The sequence below is a fragment of the Nicotiana tabacum genome, chromosome 2, assembly GCF_000715075.1.
Source record: "Nicotiana tabacum cultivar K326 chromosome 2, ASM71507v2, whole genome shotgun sequence".
NCBI lineage: Eukaryota > Viridiplantae > Streptophyta > Magnoliopsida > Solanales > Solanaceae > Nicotiana > Nicotiana tabacum.
Window position 1 is genome coordinate 120968647 of NC_134081.1, and position 26854 is coordinate 120995500.

Sequence of the window (26854 nt, forward strand, 5' to 3'; positions counted from 1 at the left end):
TAATTTAACTTTAGATAATCTAAATTGAAACGAATGGAATAATTATTAACTTTCATTTTTGAGCAGCAGATAAATGATCAATCATGTTCAGCTTTAAATTACCTCCATCAGCAGTCAGTGCCGTGACACTGACCTTGAAAGCAGACTTATTGTACTTTCCTTATCAGTTGAGACACTAAAATTAATCTGCCCAAATGATTACTTAATGAGGTCCCATAGCTTATTACTCCACTAATTATGCTGAAGGCTGAAGCTCCCATGTTAGAATCTTAATAATCATATAATTTTTTTATGACCGACTTTCTTAATAATCATATAATCCACCGACTTTCTTAATAATCATATAATCCACCAACTTTCTTACTTAATTAGATTTTTTTTTTTTTTTCGCTTGTAGGATTTTATTGGGTTGTTGTTATTGTTGTTAATTGAGAAATTCATTAATTCTACTTAAGTAAGAAAGTCAATGGATTATAATGCATCTGTCCTTCTATCCTTATACATTTAAATACCAAATTTTGTTCACACAGCATAATTCGAACTCATGAGATAAATGTACAAAGATTTTTAAGTATGAAACGTAGGGGGGTCACCGGCACTCGCAAAGTTCGGCAAAAATTTCATGTACACATGTATATATGTTTAGAAAATAGTGATAATTATAGCAGTGACGCCCTATATAAAAGCAGATTTTAGTTGAATCCAAAAGTGCACTCGCAATCTTCAAATCCTAGGTCCGCCTCATAAAAGTGGGAAATCATTGACAAGGAAGAGACTTGAGAAAGAATGATGCTTTATTTAGAGCTCCACCTTCTTTTCTCATTCTTGATCAGTCTTGTCCAAGTAGCTAAGGGAATTGTTGTGAACATGACCTGCAGACAAAAACTTTGAGAACTAAATGGTACATATGATAAGATTTGTGGAGTAAAACCAAACAAAGATAACATCAATTTTTGGAGTGGTGGATCCCATTTTTGAGGCATCAATCTTTTCCAACTGTAAACATCAAGAAAAAGATGGACATTAAAAAAATAAAAAAACACTTGTCCACACACTACCATATTTGAGTGGTGTTTATTAGCTCTATGTAATATCCATTTGTCCTTTTCTCACTTCAGATCTCTTTTATTGGGATCCAAATCTTTTTCCCTCCACCCCTCTAAAGTAGTATTGTGAAGCACAAGTGCACAACTTGCATCAACAGAACTAGTCAATATGATTCTATTTGCTAGCTGATAAGGCATTGTTTGGGTAATTGTGAAGTATAAAAAAAGCACCATATATTGGTAGGACGGACTCTTTTTAGTCTTGTCAGAAATTTATATGTCAAGTAGAAAATGTGAAGAACTTCTGGTTCTTGCGCAACTAAGAATTCACATAGCCGACAATAACTTAATTGCTAGAAATGAGGCGTAGTTGTTAGTACGCGCATTTAGGTAGTAATCTTCAAGTGACTAGTTATTAAAAGAAGGGCAGTTCGGTGCACTAAGCTCCTGTTATGTGCGAGGTTCAGGGAAGGGCCGGACCACAAAGGTCTATTGTACGCAGTCTTATCTTGCATTTCTGCAAGAGGCTGTTTTCACAGCTCGAACTCGTGACCTCCTGATCATACGGCAGGAACTTTACTAGTTACGCCAAGACTCCCATTCTAAAGAACTAGTTATTGTCCAACTGAAACATGAAGTTAATTGGCCATTTCATAGTTTTGTGGTTGTGAAATGGAGTAGAACATGATCTGAGATACTTGCCTTCCCTCTGATGGGATAGTAAGAGACAACTTTGAACACAACAACATGATAAATATCTGAACATTGCAGACAACAGAGCCATCCTTCTTGACCAAGGAAAAATGTCTTTGAAAGTTCAAACATCACACAAAGATATCTGCTACTTATATCTGTTTCTATCATTAGCTTTTGCAAAGAAGAATATAGTCATAGCAGATATTCAGTTACACTATGCTCATAGTTTTTTTCTTTTATGTGAAGCTTCTTTCCTTTTTTCTTAATTTTTTGGTGCTATGAAGGTTGTTATTAGTAGGTTAGCTCCCGCTATGTGCGTGGTTCGGCAAAGGGCCGGACCGCAAGGGTCTATTGTACGCAGTCTTATCCTGCACTTCTGCAAGAGGCTGTTTCCGCGACTTGAACCCGTGAACTCCTGGTAACATGGCAGTAACTTTTGAAGGTGGGGGCATAGGCACTAGAAATGATATGCCAGATGACAGGGGCGGATGCAAGGTAAAAGAGCCTGGTTCAATTGAACCCATAACGTTTTACGCGGAGTATAAATTTATGTGTAAAAATTCACTAAAATTGGAACAAACAGTAGATCTGAACCCATAGCTTTAAAAATATAATTGGTTCAATATTAAAAATCTTAAAGTTGAACCCATAAACTTTGAATTCTGGATCCGCCTCTGCGATGATGTGATTAAGACAAAAGAAAAAGCTAAACTGTAAAATGAACACTCATGGCTAGCCACACAGAATAGTGAATAACCTTGATTTCCATGGAAATATCTGATGTGATACACAGGAAAAAAACATTAAACAAGCAGCAGAAATAGTAAAAGTGAGATAAACCAACTAGCATTCATTAATATTGACGAATGGTTTACTTATTCCTCATTAATTCAGTTATATACAGTAGCTTACAATTCCAACTAAACGTTAGATATATTCAAGATAGATGCCAACTACTAATCCTGTCATTTGACGGCATAAAAGTTGGCAACATGAAAAATATGCACGTATAGAATAAAGCTTATAGATCCCCAGTATTGCTATAGCTGCTTTTTTCTCACATATATGAGGAAGTCTTGATGAGTTTGGCACAAATTCATACAAAAAAATATATGTATTTCATGAATTTGGTGCCTTCAGCACTTACATCTTTGGAAGATTAGCTTCCAAAATCCTTAAGATCTGTCCGCAACGATAGCTAGAGTCTCGTACCGTGATAAACATAGGCCAAATGAAGCTATTTCATTGTCCTGTCATTGAAAATAGAATGATTTATAAATTTAGATGATCTTTACTAATCTGTGTAAGCATAATCAAATAGTGAATGAACAATCATGAAATAGAGCTGACTGATAATGTCATCAATAGAAATGAGAGGTCATGGTAATCCTAATCATCAGATGTTGCCACTCGAAATACAAAGATTTTCATATATACAGTCAAACCTCTCTCTATAACAGCCTCATTTGTTATGATATTTTTTGGCTGTTATAGTGAAGTGATGTTACAGAGGACATATATATAACATAATATAAAAATCGGTTTCGAGTAAAACTTGACTTTTATAGTGAATACATGTTATATAAGAATGTTGTTGTAGAGAAGTTAGTATGAAAAATGGGAGCGAACACATTAATTGGTTTACTTTATCTTCACCGATTTTCCATGTACTTCCAATGAGAAGTGAAAAAACATTGTTATAAGCGTCGAAAATTGGACAGGTTCAACTTGAAAATTGGAGTGACTCTATAGCTCTCTGAGTAATTAATTACCTATGCAGAAACAGCTCCATACAACTTTCAAATGGTAAAGCAAGAGAGGATCCCTTACCTAAGTTTCCATTAATAGCATCCACAGCGATAACTCTTCAAGTGTTGGGTGCATTACTATTAGTAGGATGTGATAACTGCTGACTTTGCTGTGCTGTTTGTGAACCTAAGCCAAAAATGTTCATTTGCTGCAAAAGAAAAGCAATAAATGTGAATCGAAAGAGAATTCAGGAAACAAGTTTTGCTATTTATAGTAAGGGTACATGATCAAAATTGGTATAGGTAGGTGGAAGATCAAACCTGAGAAGCACCTTGAAGTGGATGGAACCCCATGTAACTGGCATATTGGTCTTGAAAGTTGGGATTCTGCAAATGGCGTTGATAGTTAACCGAATTCAGCATTGAATTCTGGCACATTGCAGCTTGATTAGGAGCAGCTGGATTCAAAGGAATTGCTGAATCAACTAAAGGAAGCCTAGCTAAATGCATGGCATTGTGAATGGAAGGAACCGTTGGCGGACCCATCCCCATTCCCATTCTCGACATGTAGTGTTGGACACCAGGAAACATCATCGATGCCATGCCACTTCCCATCCACATCATCTAAAAACCACCATAAAAGAAACATTCGGTTTAACTTATATTCACTGTTAGTACAAAGGAATTTTTACACTATCAGGTCATCTAAATATAACTACAAGTAACTGTTCGTATAACCGAGATTTGTATCCTGGAAAATAAGAGTAAAATTCACTGTAAATGAATATAAGTTATATGCCTTGGACAAATGATTGGCTAAACTACCCCATATTATTTCAAGAGTTCCAGAAGTTTATATATACCTGAAGTTGCATCTGAAGTGACTTCAAGTATTCAATAGCCTCATCCAGCATTGATGCTTTATCTGTCTGAAAAAGAAAGACAAGGAACACAACATCAGAAATCCAAGAAAAAAATCAAGCTGAGTAGGTGTACCCAAGCATCAAATATTCCCAATCTTTATTTTCAATACATTGGCTTTTGCAGTTGGAGAGCCTTGGCGTAATTGGTAAAGTTGCTGCCATGTTACTAGGAGGTCATGGGTTCGAGCCGGGGAAACAGCCTCTTGCATAAATGCAGGGGTAAGACTGTGTAAAATAGGCCCTTGTGGTCCGGCCCTTCTCCGGACCCGCGCATAGCGGGAGCTTAGTTCACCAGGCTGCCCTTTTAGCTTTTGCAGTCAGCATAGAGAGTAAAATAAGCCTGCTCTACATTGTTGAAAAATATCCCATATATCTAACTTCTAAGTCATGATATACCTGTTGCCTGTGCTTAGTTTAAACTGAGCTATTCACTTTACATAGTTCACTAATGTCTTTATAGTGTCTACATAGAAACTACTTCCTATTCAATACAGAATGTGTATCTTTTCTGTGTTACTATAGGTTGCGTTGGATACTATTCTACTTTGCAATGCTAACAAATTCATAATCAGATGAAAACTAAAAATATTGCCCATAAAAAGTGTAATCAACATACCTTAGTAGAGTGAGGAAGAAGCTCTTGCAAGGCCTTCATCTTCTCATTGATTCTATCCCTCCTTCTCTGTAAAGACAAAAGTCATTTGATGATTAAGGTGTAATTCTTTTGAAATAAGTCCTAACATATATAGATATTCATAAGAAGGTCCAACAATTCTACCCTTTCAGAGAGGTTATGTACTTCTGCAGCACGGCTCCTACGCGCAGTTCCAGATTTTTGGGCTGACTTGTTTCCTCCAGCTGATTCTAGCTCACCTGCCTACATAAAAAATTATGTAATTTCAGTAATCCTTTCATGATAAAGATATGTTATCCTTGGTTTAGAAGCTAAATTAACTTACTTTACTTTGACATTCTGGTTCTTCACCATCTCTACTTTTCCTTTTGTGGCTTTGACTATTGGTTGCTGCAGATAGATTGCATGTTCTAGCATAACTACTACCCGATCCGCCTGAAGATGATGTGTTAGCTGGTTCAAACGTGTCTCGGTCCATTGTATCACTTTGCGGACTAACTTTACCAGTATAGTCAGTGATCATTGCTGCAGACAACCCTATATTTGCACTGCTTGAAAATCGGCTAGTATCCGCATCAATAGCAACTTGATTGCTACCACAGTGGCTTGAACCAACTGTCATCACGGACCCCTCCTTAACATTATGCTGCTTAGCTGATCCAGTGTTGTGAAATCTTGGAGGGGGCATTGGATTTGGATCAAAACCGGAATGATGTGAATGTGGAAAAACATTATTGATCTCTAATGTATCAAACTTGAAAGCCTTATTGTCCTCTGATTGCCTAATTGACTTATCAACCTCAATTGGATTTGTTGAAATTTCAGATAAGAAAGGGGAACAAAATTCTTTCTCAAACGATTCATCGATAGGACAGTTAAGCCACGAGATGGTTTCATCATCTTGAATCAAATTGGTGTGATTTCCACAGGAGACAACATCTCTTATTGTTTGTTGATCATGTTTGTTAAACTGTCTGCATTCATTAGGATCATAACCTGGCTGTTTTTTATGTGTTTGGCTGTGTAATACTACCTCTCCGTTTCGCCATAACAGCTCCACTAGCTCATGATCAAATCTGTAGAAAAGGCAATCCAGTTTAAGCTAATTCAAGATTTTAGACAAATTTGATATACTTTGGTTATGATAGTAAAGAGAGAGTATTTACCCTATTGGCTTCTTTTGATGTGGAACAGAAAGTTCAGCCTCAATATTCCATTCAGGCAGACATGGATTCATGGCTAAAACTACTGCATATGAAGGAAAGAAACAGTCTTTACACACAGTAAAAAGATAGTCCTAAAATCATCAAACTTTGAAAAAGAAAAACAGATAGAATTGAATGCTTAATATATTACTTGGACAAAGTTAAAAAAAGAATACTTTTTTTATATCAAGAAAAAGTAGAATTTATAGAACAGGGTAAAACATGAGCACCACAAAAAAATACAAAATTGAGCAAATAAAGGAGATTAGTACAATCTCTAAAAAGTATGCTGAGATAACTAAATATAGACAAGCATGACATAACACATAAGCTTCAAACAGTTCCTCTACTTTTCACAACTTGTCCCCCCCCCCCCAAAAAAAAAAATCAAACCCCCAGAGGAAAAACAAGAGGAAGAAAACCAAATATAGAAAAAATGGAAAGAAGGATTTTTCTTGCTCAGTAGAGGGAAATTACTCTGCAGTTTACCTGACTGAAAGAAGGAAGAATTGACAACAGAACAGAGAATCTCTGACAAGTTAAATGTACCAAAGAACCAACCTGCACATAACAGAAACTCCAACACATCAAAAATGGCTAAAAAATACAATCTTTTTTGCACCCCACTTATAATAATAACAACATAACTTGACCAAAAAATGAAGTGAACTCAAAAGATCATACCTTTAGACTTACAAATAGAACAAACACCAAAAATATAGTAATGGAAAAAACCAAACTCAACTCAGAAAAAAACTATATGGCCTCTGCTTCACTCATTCAAGAATCATAACTTTTGGAAGTGGACAGTAGTATTAATGAGAAAAGAAAATGATGTATGAATTATCTTTGGATACAGCAAAAAACAGTGGCTTTAGCTGTCAATATTAGGGTCCCTACTCCCATATAGTCTTAGCTGTATGAAATCTTCTTCTCTTCTCTTATGGACCCCTTTACACCTTGTGGATCTAATGCTGCTAAATCCTGTAGCCACGTTAGCAGTTATCCTCTTTTTTTAATCTTATTTTATTATATATAGCTTATTTCAGTTGTACATATTTTATTAAGTATTGTGTTCAAGGAGTAATGATGTTAATTAAGGTACCGGCATCACATTCACGGTACAATCTTTCTTCCAACCGTGTAAATGCGGGATGTTTCCTGCACCAGGCTATTTTTTATTTTTTTTACATAGTAAGCGTTTGGACATAAAAATTGTAATTTTTTTAAAAAAGTACTAGTATTTGAGTTAAAGTTAAAAAATGGTATTTGAAGTTTGAAATAATATTTGGACATGTATTTCACTTGAAAAAATATTACAATTTTGAGTGGGGAAAAAAAATTCTGAAAATTTTGAAAAAGTGATTTTTTGAAAAACTTATTTTCGAAAATTTTTCATGGTCAAACGTGTTTTTGAACATAAAAATCAAAAAAAGAAAGAAAAATATTTATGGACAAACAAGTCCATAATTTATTTTAGTTGTACATATTTTATTTAAATATTGTGTTCAGGGAGTAATGATGTTGATTAAGGAGACAAGAAGATTGGGGATCAATTATTATAATATGATTGAACTATATTACAGTACTAATATTTTTTATAATGTTTGTTTCTACTTTCTTGAATTGGTAACCAATGATAGAGTCCTTTTTCCAATGTATACTATTTTAACTAAGTTCTTGAATTTGTTTATGTTCAACTATTCATTGATGAAGTCAATTAGAATTACTCCGTCCGTTTCAGTTTACACGAACCTATTTACTTTTTGGTCCGTTTAAAAAAGAATGACTTATTTCTAAATTTAGAAATAATTTAGCTTAAACTTACTATTCTACCCTTAATGAGAAGTTTTTATAATCACATAAATACTTTGAACCCTTTTTGACTTGTTTAGTACCACAAATTTTAAAAATGTTCATTTTTTCTTATAATCAGTGTCCAGTCAAACACATTCACATTGAACGTGGATTAAAATTTATTATAGGGACGGAAGATGTTTTGCTCTTGATTCCCTATTTATTCCACGTTTTTAATGAATTTTATGTCATTCTTGCCGTTAATTTAATAGAGTGATGTCACTGTCGCATATTTGAAAAACAATATACTGTTCACATGTTGGATGGGGATAGAAAATTCCTTCAACTAACATTTCATATAGGCATCTAAATTCAAAGAGAGAAAAAAAAACTGCAGGTTTTAAAAAATACGTCAAAATTGCAGGTTTTAAAAAATATTATTTTTTGGTTTTTCACCCGATGTCCGGTATCCTCATTAGTGCCCGACTATATCCGAATTCATCCCGCGTAAGACCCCATTTGGGCGAGGTTTTAAAAAATGATATTGGGTAGTTCATAGGAGTAATATGACAGTTACCCATTCCATTTTAAGTAGTGTTAGGAGGATCAAACTACTTTTCGGCATGAATTCAGAAATAAAATCTTCAATATTTTTTTAAAAAAAATTATATATTTTAAAACTACATAAAAGTACTTTAAGTCGAAATTTCTTAATAATTTAAAATAATTAAAAATATATAAAAAAACAATTGTGGTTAAAGAAATAATAATAGTGCATAGTGAAACATATGAGTTATTTTTACTGTCAAAAGTTTTGCGAATACTAGATGGAGTAATTAGTTTTTACCTTCCCATTCAATAGGTTAAAGATGTACATATTTTTTAAATTAAAAAATGTTTAAAATGAAAATAACATAAGGTGAAATCAACAATAACTTTTTCTCTTCCCTACCTAATATATGCTTTTAGAAGACAAGTGAAATTAAAAATAGTGAGATAGCCCCCCTCTTTCGGAGAGGAATGAAAATTAATGTTCATTATCACTTCATTTTTTTATTTTGTTTAATCTGTTAAATAGTTGGCGCTTTTCACATGCCTAAAAATAAAAAATTGAGTTTAAGTTATATTGTGTCAAATGCGTATAAACTGTTAATGCCATCACGTTAAGTTGACCTACAACATGTAGCTTTTCAATAACAAACATAATAAGTACCTTGAAAAAATAGAATAATATCCTACTCTAGCCAATTGAAATTGCACTAATACTGTAAAATTTCTTCACATTGTTAGTGTATATAATTTAAATACCAGGGGATTTTATACTTTTGCTTAACATACAGCAGTTTCACATGGAGAATAGGAGTAGTATTCAAGGCTTCAGCAGTCATTATATTTTCAAGACTTTCTAAATCTTATACTCTCTAAAACTAATCACTGTGAAATACATGTAGACATTTAAGGAAAAAAATTGATGTACATGTAAAAATTAACTTGTCAGCTTATAATTTTTCGACAGGGAAACCTGTAACCGGTTTCAAATCTAATGCCAAAGACCGAAGTTCGTCAACTTCGTCTTGAGTGAGTCTCCAACCCAATGCACCAGCAAATTCTTTAGCTTGATCTGCATTTTTGGCTCCTGGGATGGGAACAACATTCTCCTGTGCAATCAACCAATTCAGGACCACCTGTGGAAGGTAACAAGACAAGAGCAAATGAGTGCAAAAGCATTTTCCATTTTCTCTGTATTTTACGTGGTAACAGAGCTAGGTCCGTTCCCGTTTGGGCCCCTATGATATATTGTTCACGCTCCAGTTGGTGGTCCGGGCGTTCAAGGGGGTGTTAGAGTAGGTTAGAGTCCCACATTGGTTACTAAATGGGCTGGTGGTCTCCTTATATGAACTTGGTCAATCCTTCCCCCACAAGCTAACTTTTGGGGTTGAGTTAGGCCCAAGTGGCATATCTTTACACAATGAAAATCATTATTTCCCTTCGCCTTTTCTCCTTGAGACTTTCCAAGAATTGCCCAAGTAATGACTATCATATTCCTAAAGTCATCCAAGAACCATCTAAAATACGAGTTTAAGGTCTATGCACTGATGACATATAAAATATTTACACGATCAGGTCACTTATTAAGTAGTTATAGGTAAATTTCTTGATAAGCATTAATTTATAATCTAGTAAATATAATAATTAACCTAATATCACAAGTTAGAATTCGCTGAAGTGTAAAAACATTTGTACACCATCAGTGTATTGTAACGTAAATCCCTAAAGTATATTGAATGTTGACTCAAAGGTGAACTTGGAATTTCCTTATGATTTTATAAATCTTGACTCAATGGACTGTCGTAAAAGAAAAAAAACTCATTTTGATTAAAGGATCATATATACTAAGCTAGTAGGCTTCCTTTTTTGATAACTTAGAAATTCTTGAGGACTAAATAGCGGACGGTTCGAACTCAATGGATAATGGAACAGTTTCTATCCTTCTCCACATAAATACCGCCCTTTTGTCCATAGTAAGGTTCGAACTCATGACATGCACCTAGTTAGTAGGGTTCATATGACGGTCCATTGTCACTTTTTCCTTCATCTTTTCCAGCTAAAAGAGAGTATGATATTTGGGATGAAGGTGGTGTAACCAAGTAACTTATAGCTTCTACTACGACTAGCGTAACAGCATCCCAAACAAAACTACACCTGAAGAAATTAAGCTAAGCTAAACCAAGAAATTTCTAGAAACAGGGAAGACATACCTGTGTTGGAGTCTTACTGTAGCTTTCTCCTATCTCCTTTATTCTATTTATGAGTGGCTGCAACTGCAGTGCACAAAAGTTCGTGAGACGTAAGAAGTGAAATTCTTAATAATCTGTAGTCATATACTATAGAGGCCTTACTTTGGTTAGAAATGCAGGAGTATAGATCTGTCCTCGAGGGCCAGTGGGTGGATTTTCTGGAGTATATTTCCCAGTCAAAGTCCCTGCATGAGTTTAAAAATGTAAATCTGAGCCAAATAATTCCACGCAGAGTTGACGAAGATTTTCTTACTTCTAGCTTGAAACAATGGGTAAATCTCACAAATGGTCATATAACTATGACTTTTTTTCATCAAAATCATATAGCTATGTTTTCTAACACAAAAATCAAAACAGTTTCATCTGCTCACACAAAAGTCACAATTGCTGGAAAACCTAACTTTCCGATGCAATTCTTTTACTCCACATTTTTCATTTTTTATTTTCAATCTAATAAATATTGACATAATTAAGAGAGGACCGACCCGACCCCACCTAAATATCAGGGTGCAACAGTAAGTTCTTTGAACCAAACAGCATAATGTACTGGTAAAAAGTATTTCCCCTCCAAAGACAGCAAAAGAGAGCAAATAAGGGATAAAGTATTGCTTTTATCAGTAGCTTCGGCAAAGACTTAGATATGGCAACTTGGAGAGACATAATTTTTGTTGTAATTTATTTACCGACAGTAAAGACACAATATAGTGCTCCAGTTAGCCTTAGTGAAACATGGTATGTAGATTCAACGGCAGTAGTGTAACCACAGCTTAGAGTTACTTCATAGTAAGTGAAGCAAGAACCCTATTTACACAAATAGTATGCTTCAGCAGGTTTTCTACGACTATGAATAATGATACATGATCGTTTGGAAAGAACTATTAACTATGTCGGTTAAACTTTGGTGCAACAGCAATGATTGGCACAGAAGACGTTTGTTATAGAGAGGAATGTTCAGTAAGTTATACTAGTATGGAATTAGGAAACACTATATACATGTGCGATGACGAAAATAATTTCTATATCAGGGTGACAAAGGTGCAGGAAACCAGCTTACAAATTTATGTACATAAACAGCTTAAAGCCTCTTCCACTACTGTATTTCTTTTTAAAACTGCTATTACTGTGCTTTGCTTGAGCCGAGAGTCTATCGGAAGCAGCCTCTCTAACTTTGCAAGACAGGGGTAAGGGTGCGTACATACTATCCTCCTCCCCAGACCCCACTTGTGGGATTACACTGAGTCTATTGTTGTTGTTGTTGTTGTTGTTGTTGTTGTGGTAAACAACTTAAAGCCTCCGTAACTATTTATTTCATGTCTGTCTCAGTGAGACCATTAATCAGGCCATCGTAAATCTTCACAAGAATACAGTTGCATACCCAGAATTAACAAAAATAGGCAACTTAACTGCATAATCAGGGTTTACCTTGAACTTATCACAACAGAGAAAAAAGATCAGGTTTTACCTTGAGCAATGGGTGAATATGCAATCAACGTGACTCCCAGTTCATCACAGGCAGCCTTTACACCATTTTGCTCTGGAAACCTATATATCAGGCTATAATTGACTTGATTTGAAGCTAGCGGAATACCTCTCCTCTTCAGCTGCTCGTATGCAGCGCGAAGACGCTTTTCTGAAACAAGAACTACTTCAATCGGCCAAATATTGTATTTAGCATGAATCCTTGGTTAATTTGCCGAAGAGTCATATTTTCATAACACTCTTGTAAAGTAAGCAATCCAAAATGCTACCGAGTTGAGAGTGAACTAAAAACAATCATCAATAACTGTCACAATACTTGAGTGACTAGAAATAATAGGTTTACCACTATAGTTAGATACTCCCACAGCTTTTACAAGGCCCTGCTCCACTGCATCTCCTAAACCATCAATATAACCTGAAAAGGGATTTTCTCATAGACTAAGCTTTTCCCAATTTTACGTGTGAAAGAAAAGTAGCTGATTTGTTGAACGGAACAAGGTAATCAGTCAAGACAAACCTTCATTTCCCCATATTCCTGGCCTGAGAATTATACCAAAAGAAGCTTTGATCAATTATTTACTGTTTGTTTAACAGAATTACAGAAAATTAACCAAAAAGAGAGGGTCCAAGAAGCCTACCAGTGAAGTTGATAAAGATCAACTGAAGAAAGTTCGAGACGTGCAAGAGAATCCTTGAGGGCGGCTAGGACACTTTGACGGCCTAGCCTCCACGGCAATGCAGCAAATTTAGTCGCAACAGCAACCTCGACTTCTGGATTACTTTCTTTTCTTTCCTTGATGAATCTAATATAAAAGCAAAAACTTTAATTGTCATGAAGAACGTGCAAATTGATATTCTTTTGGTCACAAGTGAAAATAATGAACATTTAGGAGAACTAGAGCTCACCTTCCTAGCAGTGTTTCTGAATTTATCGCACCGAATGAGAACTGTAAGTAGAGGAAATAGTGGTTTCTCGTGATTGTACATCTTTTCTGTATAATTTAGCAGACTAAGAGAATTGACAAAATAAAAACCATTACTCACCCTTGAACCATAGACCTCAGCAGTATCGATAAATGTTATTCCACTATCAACGCTGGCGTCAAAAGCAGTCTTAGCAGCCTTCAGCTTCCTATCTGTGATCAGTGCAGTACAAGAAAAGAGTTTAACATGTTGGTTTTGATAATGCAGAAGCTGAACAAGCTAGGTAACAACTCAAACAGAATAACTAAGCCGGAAAAACAGAAAAGTGGCTGACACTTCAGATGCTATTAGTAAGTACCATAAGATCGATCTTAACAGAACAACAACAACAACCCAGTAGAATCCCACTAATGGGGTCTGGGGAGGGTAGTGTGTACGCAGACCTTACCCCTACCCCTCGGCTCAAGAAAACAAAAAGACAAAACGACAAGAGGAGACAACATTAGTATCACCACAACAATCATAGAAAAAATAGGAACACCATGAAATGCAGAAGAAAGATGCAAAGCAAAAACGATAGCTAGTAAATAGGACATGCACTGAAAAGCGAAGTAGTAAAACACAACATTGTCACTAGCTACCCTAGACAAAAACCCTACGTGGCCAGAAAAGATCTTAACAGAAAAGAAATGGAAATGTTATGTCATGTTTGGTTCTACAATATTTCCAGTTTTCCATTTTTTTCTATTAAGAAAATGCAAAACCTTGGCTAATTGTCTTTTCTGTTTTAAGGAAAACATTCAGAGTTGGACAACATTGGAAAGCTCCAAAGTAATTTAAGGTTTTCCCATGTTAAGAGAAATAGGTAAGTGCTGCATGAATATATGAGATTGAGCCTCTGCACTAACAAGTATTGACTACATTGACTGCCAGTTCTTCAATTCTCTGCAGTCACCGGTACTGTTAGCTCCCATATCTTCATCCTCCGACCACCATACCCATTGTTAAGCCCTTTCCTCGTCTCATACCTCGAAGCACGTGCCCTTGCGCGTGCTTAGTGTTTAGGTGTGCATAGTTATGTGAACAAATATTTTCTACTTTCCAAACTAGACAACTAGTTTTCACAGAGGAGGTTGGAAATGGAAATTCTCTAGAAGCTGAAAAGAAAAAGAACATCTCCAGTGGTCTCTCATGCAAGAAGAGAATAACAAGAATAGCCGTCGGAAGGTTGAGCTTTCTCAATTTGTTTCCTAAGCCCTTTCTTATTTGGTTTAGGGGCTGCTCACCCATGGTTCCCTAAGAATCTAATCAGAGCCAAACTTGAATTTGAAAAGAAAAAAGACTTTCCCTTATTAACCGGAAAACAAGTGTCCTATTTTTCTCTGTAGTAAAGGCAGACTAAGCCAAAAGATCCTTTTTAGAAACTCTTCTATTATCTAAAACTTGGATGAACATAGAGGGTAAAAAATTGGATGCTACTTACTTAAAGAGAAACAGAAAAAAAAATCTGATCCTGAATTAGTATCATCTGATTTTTAGGGAAAGAAGACATTCTAGATAAACAGAACACGACACAAGCGAATGAAAAAACTCATCACAAGCAGAAGAAGTGTAATTTGGGCCATCAGGATGCCCCTTGAAATATTACACCAATCAGATAGGGAATCCAAAATGTGCCCCAATGGTTGTTATTATTGCTCAAACAACTTAAGATTCTGCTTATAAGAACTGCTTCTTTGACACTATATGTATAATCTCTGTTGTTTCTAACATATTTAAACCTGTTATAGCAATTGCAACTTCAATATCTACAGTGAGGAAAAACAATGATGAAGATATTATCATAAGCTAGAGGCCAAATAGCTGTATAAATTTCCTGACTTATCTTCAAAATATTAGGAAGGAAAAAGAATATCTACAATGGCAGTAATTGCAGTAGCAATAGTAACTAATAGCAATATTTTCCAAAAGGAAATGTAAGTAGGAATGCACGGATCAGGCACAATTTTAGTCACACTTCAATTTAAGATTGTCCTTAGTGAATGACAATCGTGAGCTGGTGAACGTTACACAAAATGGGATTAAGCCTCAATCCAATTTCGTTCTTTCCTTTGTAACAAAGTCACAAATCACAATCAAATTGGGGCATTCCCTTCAAGCTACGTTCAATAGCAAACAAGACCATCTTACCAAGAGTATCCAGCTTTCTATATACGTATTATCTCTTAAATTTCCAGAATAAATATCCTAGTAAATCCCTGAGTAATGACTAATAAAAAGTTATACTATAATAAACAGACACAACACTAAGATAGTAAGGGAGAAAAGGGGCATATTATTGAAGAGACAATTAAATAGATAAAAGTGTACTCTTTCTAACAACTTAAACTTTTAGATGAGATACAATTCAACATGGTATCAGAGCAGGCAGAAAAATGAAGCTCGCACGTGAGGGATGTATTGAAAAGACAATTAGATAAATAAAAGTGTGCTCTTTTAAACAAAGCTTTTAGATGAGATGGGAAACGAGTTAGAAAATACTTTTCCAGAATAACCAAGCTTAGTACAGAATCAAATTCATCGACGAATGTAATCAGGATATAGGAAACCAATAAGCAAAATGATTTACCCCAAGAAAATGCAAATAAAGAGAAAAACATAATTGCCAAAATTTCAAAAACTTTCTCAATTCTATGAAACTCACCACCACCAACAACAATAAACCCAGTGTAATCCCACAAGTAGGGTCTGGCTAGAGTAGTGTGGAAGACGGTCGACTCAAAGAAAGATGAAAAAAGAAGCAATAGCAACAAACAATAACACAAGCAATCCAATAAGAAAATCGAAGCGAAAGAAATAACAAGTAGTAATATCTAGGAATACTATGAAACTCAATAACACAAGCGTAATACCACAAGTGGGATCTGGGTAAAGTAATGTGTAAGACCCTCGACTCAAAGAAAGATAAAAAAAAAAGTAATTGGGTCTAGGTATGGTAGCGTAGAAACCCTCGACTCAAAGAAAGATAAAAAAAGAATCAATAGCAACAAGCAGTAACACTAGCAATCCCATAAGAAAATCGAAGCGAAAGAAACAACAACTAGTAATAAAAATCGAAGAACTCTATGAAACTCACCATCCCACTCAAAGTTGTTCCAATAGCTAGTGTCACCCCAAGACCAAGCTCCAATTCCAAGCTTTGTAACCTTCAAATCAGACCCACCAAGTTTCACCTTATCTTCTTCTGGTTTCACTGTAATACTACTCTCAGAAGCTACAGCTCTAATTGTTTGCACCCGCCTCTGGCTCAAAGAACACAAACACGCACTGCTAAAATGCAAAGCCATTGCGTTATTGAATTTTCAAGAATTCAAAAGACTCTGCTTTTTGCAGGGAAAGAGTGAGAAGAATGGTTCCCTTTTCTACTTTTCAAGAATTCGTTAGAAACATGATGACAAACTTCCTATGGTTTTGTTTTGTTTTCATAAAAAGCACGACAATAATTCATTTGGAGGCTTTAGTTTCTACACGTATGTTTTTCCCTCGTATGGTTATGTCCTAATTAGTTGGCTCCCCATTTCTTACCACCACACGAAGTTACTTGCAAGTCCAACACTTTTCCCAAAAAATTATAGCACAAATTAAATAAAAAAAAACAATTAGAGGAAAAAATGGAAGAGAAGAAGGAAAAAGAAAAGGTAAAATTGAATGGCTGAATTTAATTTTAAGCCACATGATTGACACGTGGCAATATGATGCTAAACAATCCAATTAGAGTCTAATCAATCTCTAATTATTTTCCGTCAGTGAATAAGGATAAATACAAGCCAGTTTAGACCGTTTGGTAATATCAGTGACTGATACGAATAGGTAAATAATAAATAAAATTAACGAAAAGTATTGATGAACCTTCACATAATTCAGGATCAAATATGTCCACCTTTTCTTTAAATAAAGTTAATAAAGTAAATGAGATAATAAAAATACTTGATTCTTGGACAAGTTATATATTTGGCCGATCGGCCAAAAATAATTACATTCGCTAGCAAATATAAAATAATATGCATTGATTATGTATAGAATATAGATCTTTTGTATATTATACACTAATGTATATAAAATATATATTTATCAGTTATTATTTTTAGAGCGGCTATATTGTATAGCTTTCTCGGATTCTTCACACGCATGAACATATCCAAGCCCAAAATCAATGTCTGGTTCCATAGCAAAGGGATTTTTTCATTCTTATACACTATTTGAAACCTTATTACGAAAAATATTCATGTTTCGGTATTTACCCTACCTAAACACATTTTAGTTACAAAATATATACAATCCACCTTAAAGGGCTCTTAATCCATTATTTCCCTTTCCCTCATATGTATCGTCTCTTGCTAGGTGTTTTCTAATTTCCTTGTTAAATCTTATGTCCAGATTGAACTTATATTTAGGGATTTAGAGAATCTAATCCCTCATATCTCAACTGATGTATATAGCTTGAGTTGAAAATTCGAATTCAATTGTGCCTACCACTAGTGGCTAAGTTTCTACGACTAACATCCTTCTAAATTTTCGGTATTATTTTTTCAGTTGATAGACTATGCTCTCCTTTTCTTATTCGGCAAAAATGGAGAGAAAAAAAATAATTTACCTTTTTTACCACGTTAAAAGTATAGAGACTGAAAGAGACATTAGAAAAGAGAAAAAAAAGAATATCAAAATAGCTCACGGGTGGAGACCACTAGGATAGAATGAAGCAAATTTTGACATTAATAGTAAAAAAAGAAAAGGAGGACATAGCTTGATACAACTTATCTATAACTTATCTATAATTTTCATACATTATTTCTACCCAGTTATATACAACTACAATATCATACCACTTAAATATAATTTTTATATAAATTTTATACAATATGTCTTTTGTATATTTTGTATCTGATTTATACATAGTAAAAATAAATTTCATACAACTAATTATATATTATACAACTTATCTACTACTTTCATACATTATTTCTACCCAGTTATATACAACTTTCATATAATATAACTACAATATCATACAACTTAAATACAATTTTTATACAATATTGTTCAACTTTCATATAATATTTAAATAAAAAATATATATATATAAACAGCATAATACAATTTTTCTACAATTTTACTACAACTTTACTACAATTTCGTAAGTATAATGTATGTCATGTCTTCTTCTTCTTCTTCTTCGAGTTTCAATCTGAAATTCAGCCAAAATCAAGTTTAATCTTCACTAAAACACCCTCAAAATTGAGATATAAATTTCAAACAATATTCTCAATTGTTTGCAACAATACCCAATCCAAACAAATAATGGTTTTTGAAAACCCAAATTCGAATTCAAAGCTTCAAAGCTTTTTAATGACTGTCAATGGTGGAATTGTTGCTCTCTTTTTCTTTGCTCTACATTACTAGAATTAGGGATTGAGAGATAGGGAGAGACGTAGAGCGCGCGCGCGCGAGAGAGAGAGAGAGAGAGCGAGAGAGAGAGAGAGAGAGAGAGAGAGAGAGAGAGAGAGAGAGAGAGAGAGAGAGAGAGAGAGAGAGAGAGAGAGAGAGAGAGAGAGAGGAGAGAGAGAGAAATAATTTATTTCTAATATAAATGGATACTCATTTACTTCCTAAAGTGTATATAATTGATAAATTTGTATATATGATATAATTAAATTGAAACTTGAGTAGGGAGGGTAATAAAGTTTCAAATAGTGTATAACAATGTAAAAATCTCCATAGCAAATCTAGTTAGAGCCCAAGCCCACCAAAATTTGCCAAAATGATACTTATATTAGTAACAACAATAAAAAAAAATGATACTCCATCCATTTCAGTTTATGTGAACTTATTTGATTGGGTATGGAGTTTAAAAAAAAAGAGAAGACTTTTGAACTTGTTGCGTAAAATGAGGCACATATATTTTGTGTGGCTATAAATCATTGCATAAAGGTAATTTGTTTCCAAATATAAAAAATAGTCATTCTTTTTGATATAGACTAAAAAAAAAATAAGTTCACATAAATTAAAATGACGGGAGTATAATTTTGTATCTAAGTTTTATTTAGTTTGTTAACTGTAGCTAGTTGTGGTTAGTATGTTAAATTAAGTAATGTTAGATTTCAGGTAGGTCTGGGGTTAGTTTTGCCAGGTTGCATTCTTTGTAAAAATATTACTCCCTCTATGTCATAAATGAAACATTTTCCTTATTAGTCCGTTCCAAAAATAATGATACATTTCTACAATTGGAAATAATTTAACTTTAAACATTTATTTTACCCATTTTATCCTTAATGAGAAGTTTTTATAACCACACAAATACCATGACCCCACAAAATTTTTGCCCCTTAAACTTTTAAGGCCATGAGCTTTTGTATTCTTTGGACATATGCATTCATTACACAAACGAATTTACTTACACACTTTTTCTTTCTTTTTGGTCCTAATTTCTTTCAAGGACTTGTTTGACCAAAAAATATATATTTTGGTTCAATTAATTAGATTTATATGAATGATGGTTAATCTTAGTTAACAATAATATCCCAAAGATGAAGTTCTCAAAAGTGCAATAAATACTATGTAGATATGTTTTAATAGCAACGGCAGTGCACAACCAATTGAAGAAGTCAAAGAAAATATTGTAGCATTAAATATTGATGAATAGCAATAAATGGCACTTAAGTAAATAGAATGAATGAGTCACCCAAGAAATGATGGAATCAGTGAATGTTCTTTCTGACAATGATGAATGATGGACGATCCTTTGAATATTCGAGTTATTCTCGGATCTAGTGGAAAAGTATAGACAATAATCTTAATGAAAAGATTGTGTTTATATGCTTTCAATAAGATCTGATTCTCTCCTTTAAAGTCAAAGTGTATTTTACAAATGAATATCATATATCTCCTATCATTGTGTCTCTTTCTATTTATAGGGAACATGTTCCTAAAAACTCTAACAGTACAAGTGTAGAGAATATCCACTAGAATATTCTCTTTTATGTCTTATCTTGAAACTAGTCGTTATAACTCTATCAAGGGTGCTCGACCTCAGCCTCGATCCTTGATGACTCTTCGACCTCAGTCCTTGCTGACTTCTCGATCACGACCTTCATTGTTATTTCGATTACTTCGACACGTGGCGTCCCATGAATGTTTTACTAATACATTTCAACTAAAGATGTATTTTGACCCATATAGTTAGTCCATCCGCTTATCGAGGTCGTTCCTGCGGGCGAGGTTGGTAAGTAGACAATGTAGCTTGTGATACAATTCTATAGAGTTGGCTATGCAGGTTGTGGTCGTAAAGACAGGGCTACGTGGCCTTTTGAGGTCCGCATATTTTGAATTTTTTGAATTTTTCGAGAAGTTTGTTGGAGCCATCTGGTCAAAGAGAAAAAATAACGTCATGACATCATGCGTCATACTGACGTTGTTTCCCGACGCATTGTGTCGATTTAGGTGTGACCCTTGATTGGCTCTGTCGTTTCGATTTCCATGCTAATCATGACCTGCCATTTTGATTCTGGTGCCTCTCAAACCTTATAAATAGGGTAAGGTTTGTTGATTTTGAAGCTTTTTCCAAACTCTTCCTTCTCTTTAAGCAATAGCTTCTCCTTCATCTTCTTCGCAGAATCCTTTCAACTCTCTGTTTTCTTCGACGATTATTCTCTTTTGCCTCACCATCTTTTCTCTGCAACAATGTCTTTGCAATTGTCGGATGTTCATATGGAATATCACTTTGTTCCTTTAGACGTCATTTTTCCCAATTAGGGAGAAGATGGCAGAATTGCCGCCGAGGAGGAAGGTTTACCCAATGTAGAAGAGATTATGCCCTGATACCCAGATGCCAAATCGGACTTCCATAAAGCGACGGAAGTGGTGACGGAGCGGTTAAAATCTACGATGACGGTTGAGCGATTAGCCGAGCTCAAGGTTAGACTTGGCCTTCTGGGTCACGTGGACTTGATCCCAGCGGGTGAGGATGAGGTTCGGGTACGCCATCCTGGCTTCTGCGCCCTCTACGCATACTCGTTCCTGATCGGATACTCGTTTCCTTTGTCGCCGCTGATAGAAGACCTGTGCAGGTACTACAATGTGTGTTTGGCGCAGCTCGCCCCTTATATTTTTAAGGTGGCCATGATGTTGACGAAATTCGTCGAATTAGCCGGTGTCGACATCACAGTACGCCACCTGGTCCATCTCTTCGTCCCTCATTTCTACCGAGGGACCTTGTTAAATCTTCGCTACCAGTGGGGAGAATGCTTGGTGGTGAGGATGGATGACAAAGCTAGTCGGCACTTCTGGCTCGACTACTTCTATGTTAGGACCAAAGACATAGTGTCCACTGCCGCAGACTTCCCCAAGGCTTGGAACCCTACTCTGTACTCGTACTAGATTACATATTTCATGTTTTCAATGTTCTCCTTGTTGTGGGTCGATTAATCGGGTTTTTCCTTTTTACAGCTACTATTTGGCCTCTTCAGATGGTATCCCACCTTGCTGATTGGGTTAGAAGGATCCTTCCCCATACAGCGGGGGTACGCGACTGGTCGAGCTTCTCTCTGAGATTTCGGTCATCTCCTCCCTCGGCAGGTAGTTTTTTCTTTTTATCATCAGCGCCTTGATCTCTTTGCTCATTTTCCATCGCTGATTTTCCATTTTCCTGGTTTTCCATAGCTTCGGCCAAGGGGTCTCCAAGGAGGTCGAGAGCTCCCGCGCCTTCGTTCCGAAAGAGGAAGGCTACTACTGTCACGACCCAAAATCTGCATGTCGTGATGGAACCTATCTCGATGCTAGGAAAACCGACAACCTCAATAAATCATAATTTATTTTAAGTTTGAAAACATAATATTTGAATTTCATAGAAAATCTCACAAATTACTGACATAAAATACATTCCCAAAATCCGGTGTCACTGAGTACATGAGCATCTAAATGATAACAAGGTCTGACTAATAAAAACATTGTCTGAAAATATAGAATAGTACAAAAACTGAAAGGAAAGAGAGTCAAGGTCTGTGGACGCCAAGCAGCTACCTTGATAGTCTCCATCAGATAAAGCTCCGAAACACTAGCAACCGTCGTGTTCGAAAGTACAGGGTGTAGTATATGTATAACCAACTCAGCAAGTAACAATACTAAATAAAGAGCTGAAAGTAGTAACGAGCTTCACAGCTAAGTCTAATCACAGTAATTTCCAACATAAGAAGGTAGTCATGCTTTAAAGTTCATCATTTAAAACTCAAACAGTAATTTCATATCAAATTCGACTGAAACAGAAGATAATATCTTTCAAAAATTATCAAAACAGTGATATATGACAGCTGAAGTGCAACAATAATTAAATCAATGCATCCTCTCAGAGCAACAATCATTCAGTCCTCCCATTCGCTCCAACCTCATAATCACTCTTTCCTCACAGTCACTCATTCCTCTCAATCACTCAGCACTCGGCACTCGCACTCAGTAGGTACCTGCACTCACTGGGGATGTGTACAGACTCCTGAGGGACTCCTTCAGCCCAAGTGCTATAACAGGCTAATCATGGCATAAATTAATGAAACATGCTATGGCGTACAACCCGATCCCATAAATATCCTCACAATTATGTCCTTGGCCTCACTCAATCATCAACCTCTCCAGTCTTTCGGGCTCTCATAAATAATGATAAGCAGCCCGACAGTAATGATATGATGCATCAATAATGAGCAATAGAGACTGAGATGTAATATGCAAGTAAAATCGTGACTGAGTATGAAACAACAATTTAGCAGATAATTTAACATGTACACGACCTCTATGGGTCCCAACAGTGTAAACACATGGTTTAAACATAATTTATAGTTTGATTTCTCTAATACTTGGAAAAATGTACGGGTAACAACAAATTATTCGACTACACATATCCATGGAATTGACCAAGTCATAATTCGTACGGTGCATACTCACACGCCTGTCACCTAGCATGTGTGTCACCTCAAAACCAATCACATAACACATCCGGGGTTTCATACCTTCATGACCAAATTTAGAACTGTTACTTACCTCAAACCGTGTAATTCCTTTACCTAGCAAATCGGTCTCCAAACGCCTCAAATCTAGTCATACTTAATTCGATTCAGTCAATACAAATTATATGAATTAATTCCATATGAAAATACTAATTTTCCAACAAAATCCGAAATTTAACTCAAAAATCTCCTGTGGGGCCCACATCTCGGAACATGACAAAAATTACAAAATCCGAAATCCCATTCAACCACGAGTCTAACCATACAAATTTTATCAAATTCCGACATCAACTCGACCTCCAAATCTAAAATTCTTATTTTAAAATTCCTAGGCCCAAATCCTCTAATTTTAACTCAAAAACACGTAATCTAGGGGAAATACTCAATGATAATCCAATATTATTGACTAACAATGATCACAAGTGACTTACCTCAAGTTTTTCCGTGAATTCCCTATTAAACATCGCCCAAACCGTGCTTGAAATGTTAGAAATGAAGTCAAAATCGCGAACCCTTGTTTTTAACATTCTGCCCAGGCTTTTCGCTTCTGCGGCGAAGCTGCCGCTTCTGCGGCGAAGCTCGCTTCTGCGGAATTCAGTCCACTTCTGCGGACACCCTTCTGCGATCACAAAGTTGCTTCTGCGGCTTCGCAGATATAACGAAATCTGCGCACACTGCCTTGCCAGCCCCTCCCCGATTCTGCGCTTGCCCAGCTCGCTTCTACGAGCTCGCACCATTAATCAGATTTTTTCCTTAAATCCAAATTTCGATCCATTAATCATCTGAAACTCACCCGAGGCCTCCGGGACCTCAACCAAACATACCAACAAGTTCTAAAATATTAAACCAACTTAGTCGAAACTTTAAATCATATTAAACAACGCTAAAACCACAAATCATACCCCAATTCAAGTTTAATGAAATTAAGAATTTTCAACTTCTACATTCGATGTCGAAACCTATCAAATCAAGCCTAAGGTCAAATCAAGCACAAATCACAAATGACATAACGGACCTATTCTGATTTCCAGAATCGGATTCCGACCTCGAAATCAAAAAGTCAACTCCCCGGTCAAACTTTCAAACTTAAATTTCTATTTTAGCCATTTCAAGCCTAAGGTCAAAATCACCATACGAAGCTATTTGAATCATCAAAACTCTATTCCGGCGTCGTTGACACATAATTCAACATCCGGTTAATCTTTTTAACTTAAGTTTTAAACCTTGGAACTAAGTATTCCAATTCATTCCAAAACCTCACCGGACCCGAACCAATTACCCCGACAAGTCAAATAATAACCGTAAAGCACAATTTGAGCAGTAAATGGGGAGACGGGGTTGTAAATACTCAAAACGACCGGCCGGGTCATTACAACTACGCCCTCAGTTTTCACTCCTACTTCGACCGCGACTGATCCTATCTTTGTCCCAACTCCTCCTGTTGCCGTGCCTGACTCTCTTTCCACTTCGGCCATGGAGACTTAGGCTCCTCCTATATATTCTCTCATTGAAGAGGATGATAAGCCTTTGCTTGGTGATGGAGCTCTCCAACCTCGTAAGATGAGGTCTATGGGCGCCGATGAAGGAGCCACCCGAGCCGTTGATGTGGCTGAAGGGGACTTTTTACTGCATGAGACGGTGACTATTGTAGTGGGGGATGATATTGAGCCGAGTTCTGAGGCTCCGAGGTTGGTGGGAGCCGATGTAGATTTGTCTCTTCCTTCTGCGGTGATGGAGATCGGAGAGACGGTTACTGATGTTCTTGACCTTTCGCGGCGAGAGGAAGCATCAACTTCTCGGACTGCCACATATACCTCTTTGCCTGCTAACGAGAGGGGCAACGACATCGCTGAGGAGGGCGATAAGTCAGGTTCTAACATTGATGCGGACGACCTGAGGATGATGGAAGAAGGGCTTACCCAGCTTGAGATAAGGTTAGAGGGGCCTACAAGGACTATCGCGATCCCCATGGATCGTGACCTGTTGAAGAACACCGAGGATGTAGTTCATGCCCTCGACCCTCTCTGTTTCGAGATAGAGGGTAAGACCCTTAAAGAAATAAACGACGGTGCTTTGTCGAGGAGCATTGCTAGCCTTGCTCTTAGGGTGCGTGTTTGTGCTTCGACCTCTTTATTTTTTATTTTCAGAGCAACTTTGGTTCTGACTTCTTTCTTCTCTTTCCTTTTAATGATTGCAGACGGTGATTTTGGAGATCAAGAGCGCCCAGAGTGAGAAGAGGCATATAGAAATCTTTGTGAAATTGAAAGCTAAGTATTTTGAGTATCGTGGCAAGTACCGAGATCTATGCAGGCGATTTCGCGAATACGACAATATGCAGGCCCTTCAGGACGAGTTGAAAAAGAAAGATGATGAGTTGGTGAAGGCCATCAAGAAATGTAACGTCCTTGAGGGGACATTGAGGAGTAAGTAAGAGGAGCTTGAGGTCAGCAGGGGAATAGAGGCCCAATGCAACGACCTTCAAGCTCAAGTGGTCGAGTTGCGGGGGCAGTTAGAAGAGTGTCGACTTCAGCTGGAGGCCCTCAATATTGAGATCGCCGAGAAGCAAAAGGATCTCAAAAAGGCGAAGTCCTCTCATTTGGATGCTCGGAGGAAGATAGAGTTGCTTGAGTTGGTGAATAGGACTCTTCGAGCCAAGTGGGAGAACAATCAATCAACGGCGAGAGCTAAGGAAGATCAACTCAAGGAGAGTATCGAAGAGCTGGAGAAAGATAACTCTGTTCTTCATGATCGAGTGGCCGCTTTGGAGGCCGAGAAGGCCCAATTACTTGCACAGCCATCCTCTTCCCACACTTCAGATTTTCCCAATATACCTCGGGAGTTATATAAAGAATGGATTCATATCGAGGCCCAGTTAGATGTATTTTGAGATTTGCATGCGGTGAGGTCCATTTCTGAGGCTGCCCTTGAAGATGTTCGTGTTAAGGATTATGAAGCTCGAGTCGCTAGAGGATATGATCCCGCTACGCCTGAGGCCGATGAGGAGGATGGGGACGAGGGTGTAGACCGGCTTGAGGAGAACCCCTGGTACGATATCGCTTATCCTGAGGGCGAAGGTGGCGATGGCGAGGGAGATCAAGAAGGTGAGGGTCTCAGTGGTCACGGTGACGACGCCATTGAAGAACGAGTTAGCGAGGGCGCTAAAGGTCATGATGGTGGCGACCAGTAGTTTTCTTTTTGACTTTTTTGTGTATTTTTGCCGGCGTCTTCACAAGCCTTTGTAAACAGTTTAAGTATGAAATATCAAAGTTGTTCCTTGCATCTTTTACCCTTCCCGTGGTTTATTTTCTGTACTTGTATGTTTTTTGATTATATTGTTTGCTCGTTTCGCTGTTTTCCTTCTTATTGTTGTTGTCTTTTAGTTGGTCGTGGCCTTGGAGCCGAATATTCATATGTCACGTGCGTTTCTTTATTGAGATGTGGTTGAGCGACGATATGTGTTTGTTCGAACGAGGTCGAACATAACCTTTCGTTAGATCATGGCCGAGGGCTGGTACATGTTTATTTGAGCCTAGTCAAACATAACCCTTCGTTAAA

The 26854-nt window shown here is 36.5% G+C and overlaps 2 protein-coding genes across 3 annotated transcripts; both read right to left on the reverse strand.

Moving 5' to 3' along the window:
• Window positions 1-2579: 2579 nt before the first annotated feature.
• LOC107811765 (transcription factor PIF4) lies at window positions 2580-7285 on the reverse strand. Of its 2 annotated transcripts, none has more exons than XM_075238631.1 (10): window positions 6937-7285; window positions 6742-6813; window positions 6214-6295; window positions 5373-6123; window positions 5192-5290; window positions 5030-5095; window positions 4354-4419; window positions 3812-4114; window positions 3573-3699; window positions 2580-2992 (listed from the first exon to the last, which is right to left on the reverse strand). In XM_075238631.1, exons 3-9 carry the CDS (start codon window positions 6282-6284, stop codon window positions 3610-3612), a joined length of 1446 nt encoding a protein of 481 aa, XP_075094732.1. In that variant the 5' UTR covers window positions 6285-6295; window positions 6742-6813; window positions 6937-7285; the 3' UTR covers window positions 2580-2992; window positions 3573-3609. The 2 variants fall into 2 exon arrangements, with proteins under 2 accessions (XP_075094732.1, XP_075094734.1); XM_075238633.1 differs by having other exon boundaries at window positions 6214-6292; window positions 6937-7268.
• A 2018-nt stretch (window positions 7286-9303) lies between these two features.
• Window positions 9304-16784, reverse strand: LOC107764022 (putative oxidoreductase At1g06690, chloroplastic). Its single transcript, XM_016582546.2, has 10 exons — window positions 16387-16784; window positions 13371-13462; window positions 13233-13273; window positions 12965-13129; window positions 12844-12866; window positions 12670-12741; window positions 12310-12477; window positions 10950-11032; window positions 10809-10871; window positions 9304-9734 (listed from the first exon to the last, which is right to left on the reverse strand). The coding sequence occupies exons 1-10, from the start codon at window positions 16595-16597 to the stop codon at window positions 9549-9551; spliced, it is 1104 nt and encodes a 367-aa protein (XP_016438032.2). The 5' UTR covers window positions 16598-16784; the 3' UTR covers window positions 9304-9548.
• Window positions 16785-26854: the final 10070 nt, after the last annotated feature.

Excerpts from the sequence above, each read along its gene's own strand:
- LOC107811765 (XM_075238631.1), bottom strand. The coding sequence starts at position 6,284 with ATGAATCCATGTCTGCCTGAATGGAATATTGAGGCTGAACTTTCTGTT. Across the intron at positions 6,124-6,213 it reads CATCAAAAGAAGCCAATAGG|ATTTGATCATGAGCTAGTGG; the intron begins GTAAATACTCTC and ends CCTTTTCTACAG. Across the intron at positions 5,096-5,191 it reads TACATAACCTCTCTGAAAGG|AGAAGGAGGGATAGAATCAA; the intron begins GTAGAATTGTTG and ends TTGTCTTTACAG.
- LOC107764022 (XM_016582546.2), bottom strand. The coding sequence starts at position 16,597 with ATGGCTTTGCATTTTAGCAGTGCGTGTTTGTGTTCTTTGAGCCAGAGG. Across the intron at positions 13,463-16,386 it reads GAACAACTTTGAGTGGGATG|ATAGGAAGCTGAAGGCTGCT; the intron begins GTGAGTTTCATA and ends CACTGATCACAG. Across the intron at positions 12,742-12,843 it reads AGGAATATGGGGAAATGAAG|GTTATATTGATGGTTTAGGA; the intron begins GTTTGTCTTGAC and ends ATCCCTTTTCAG.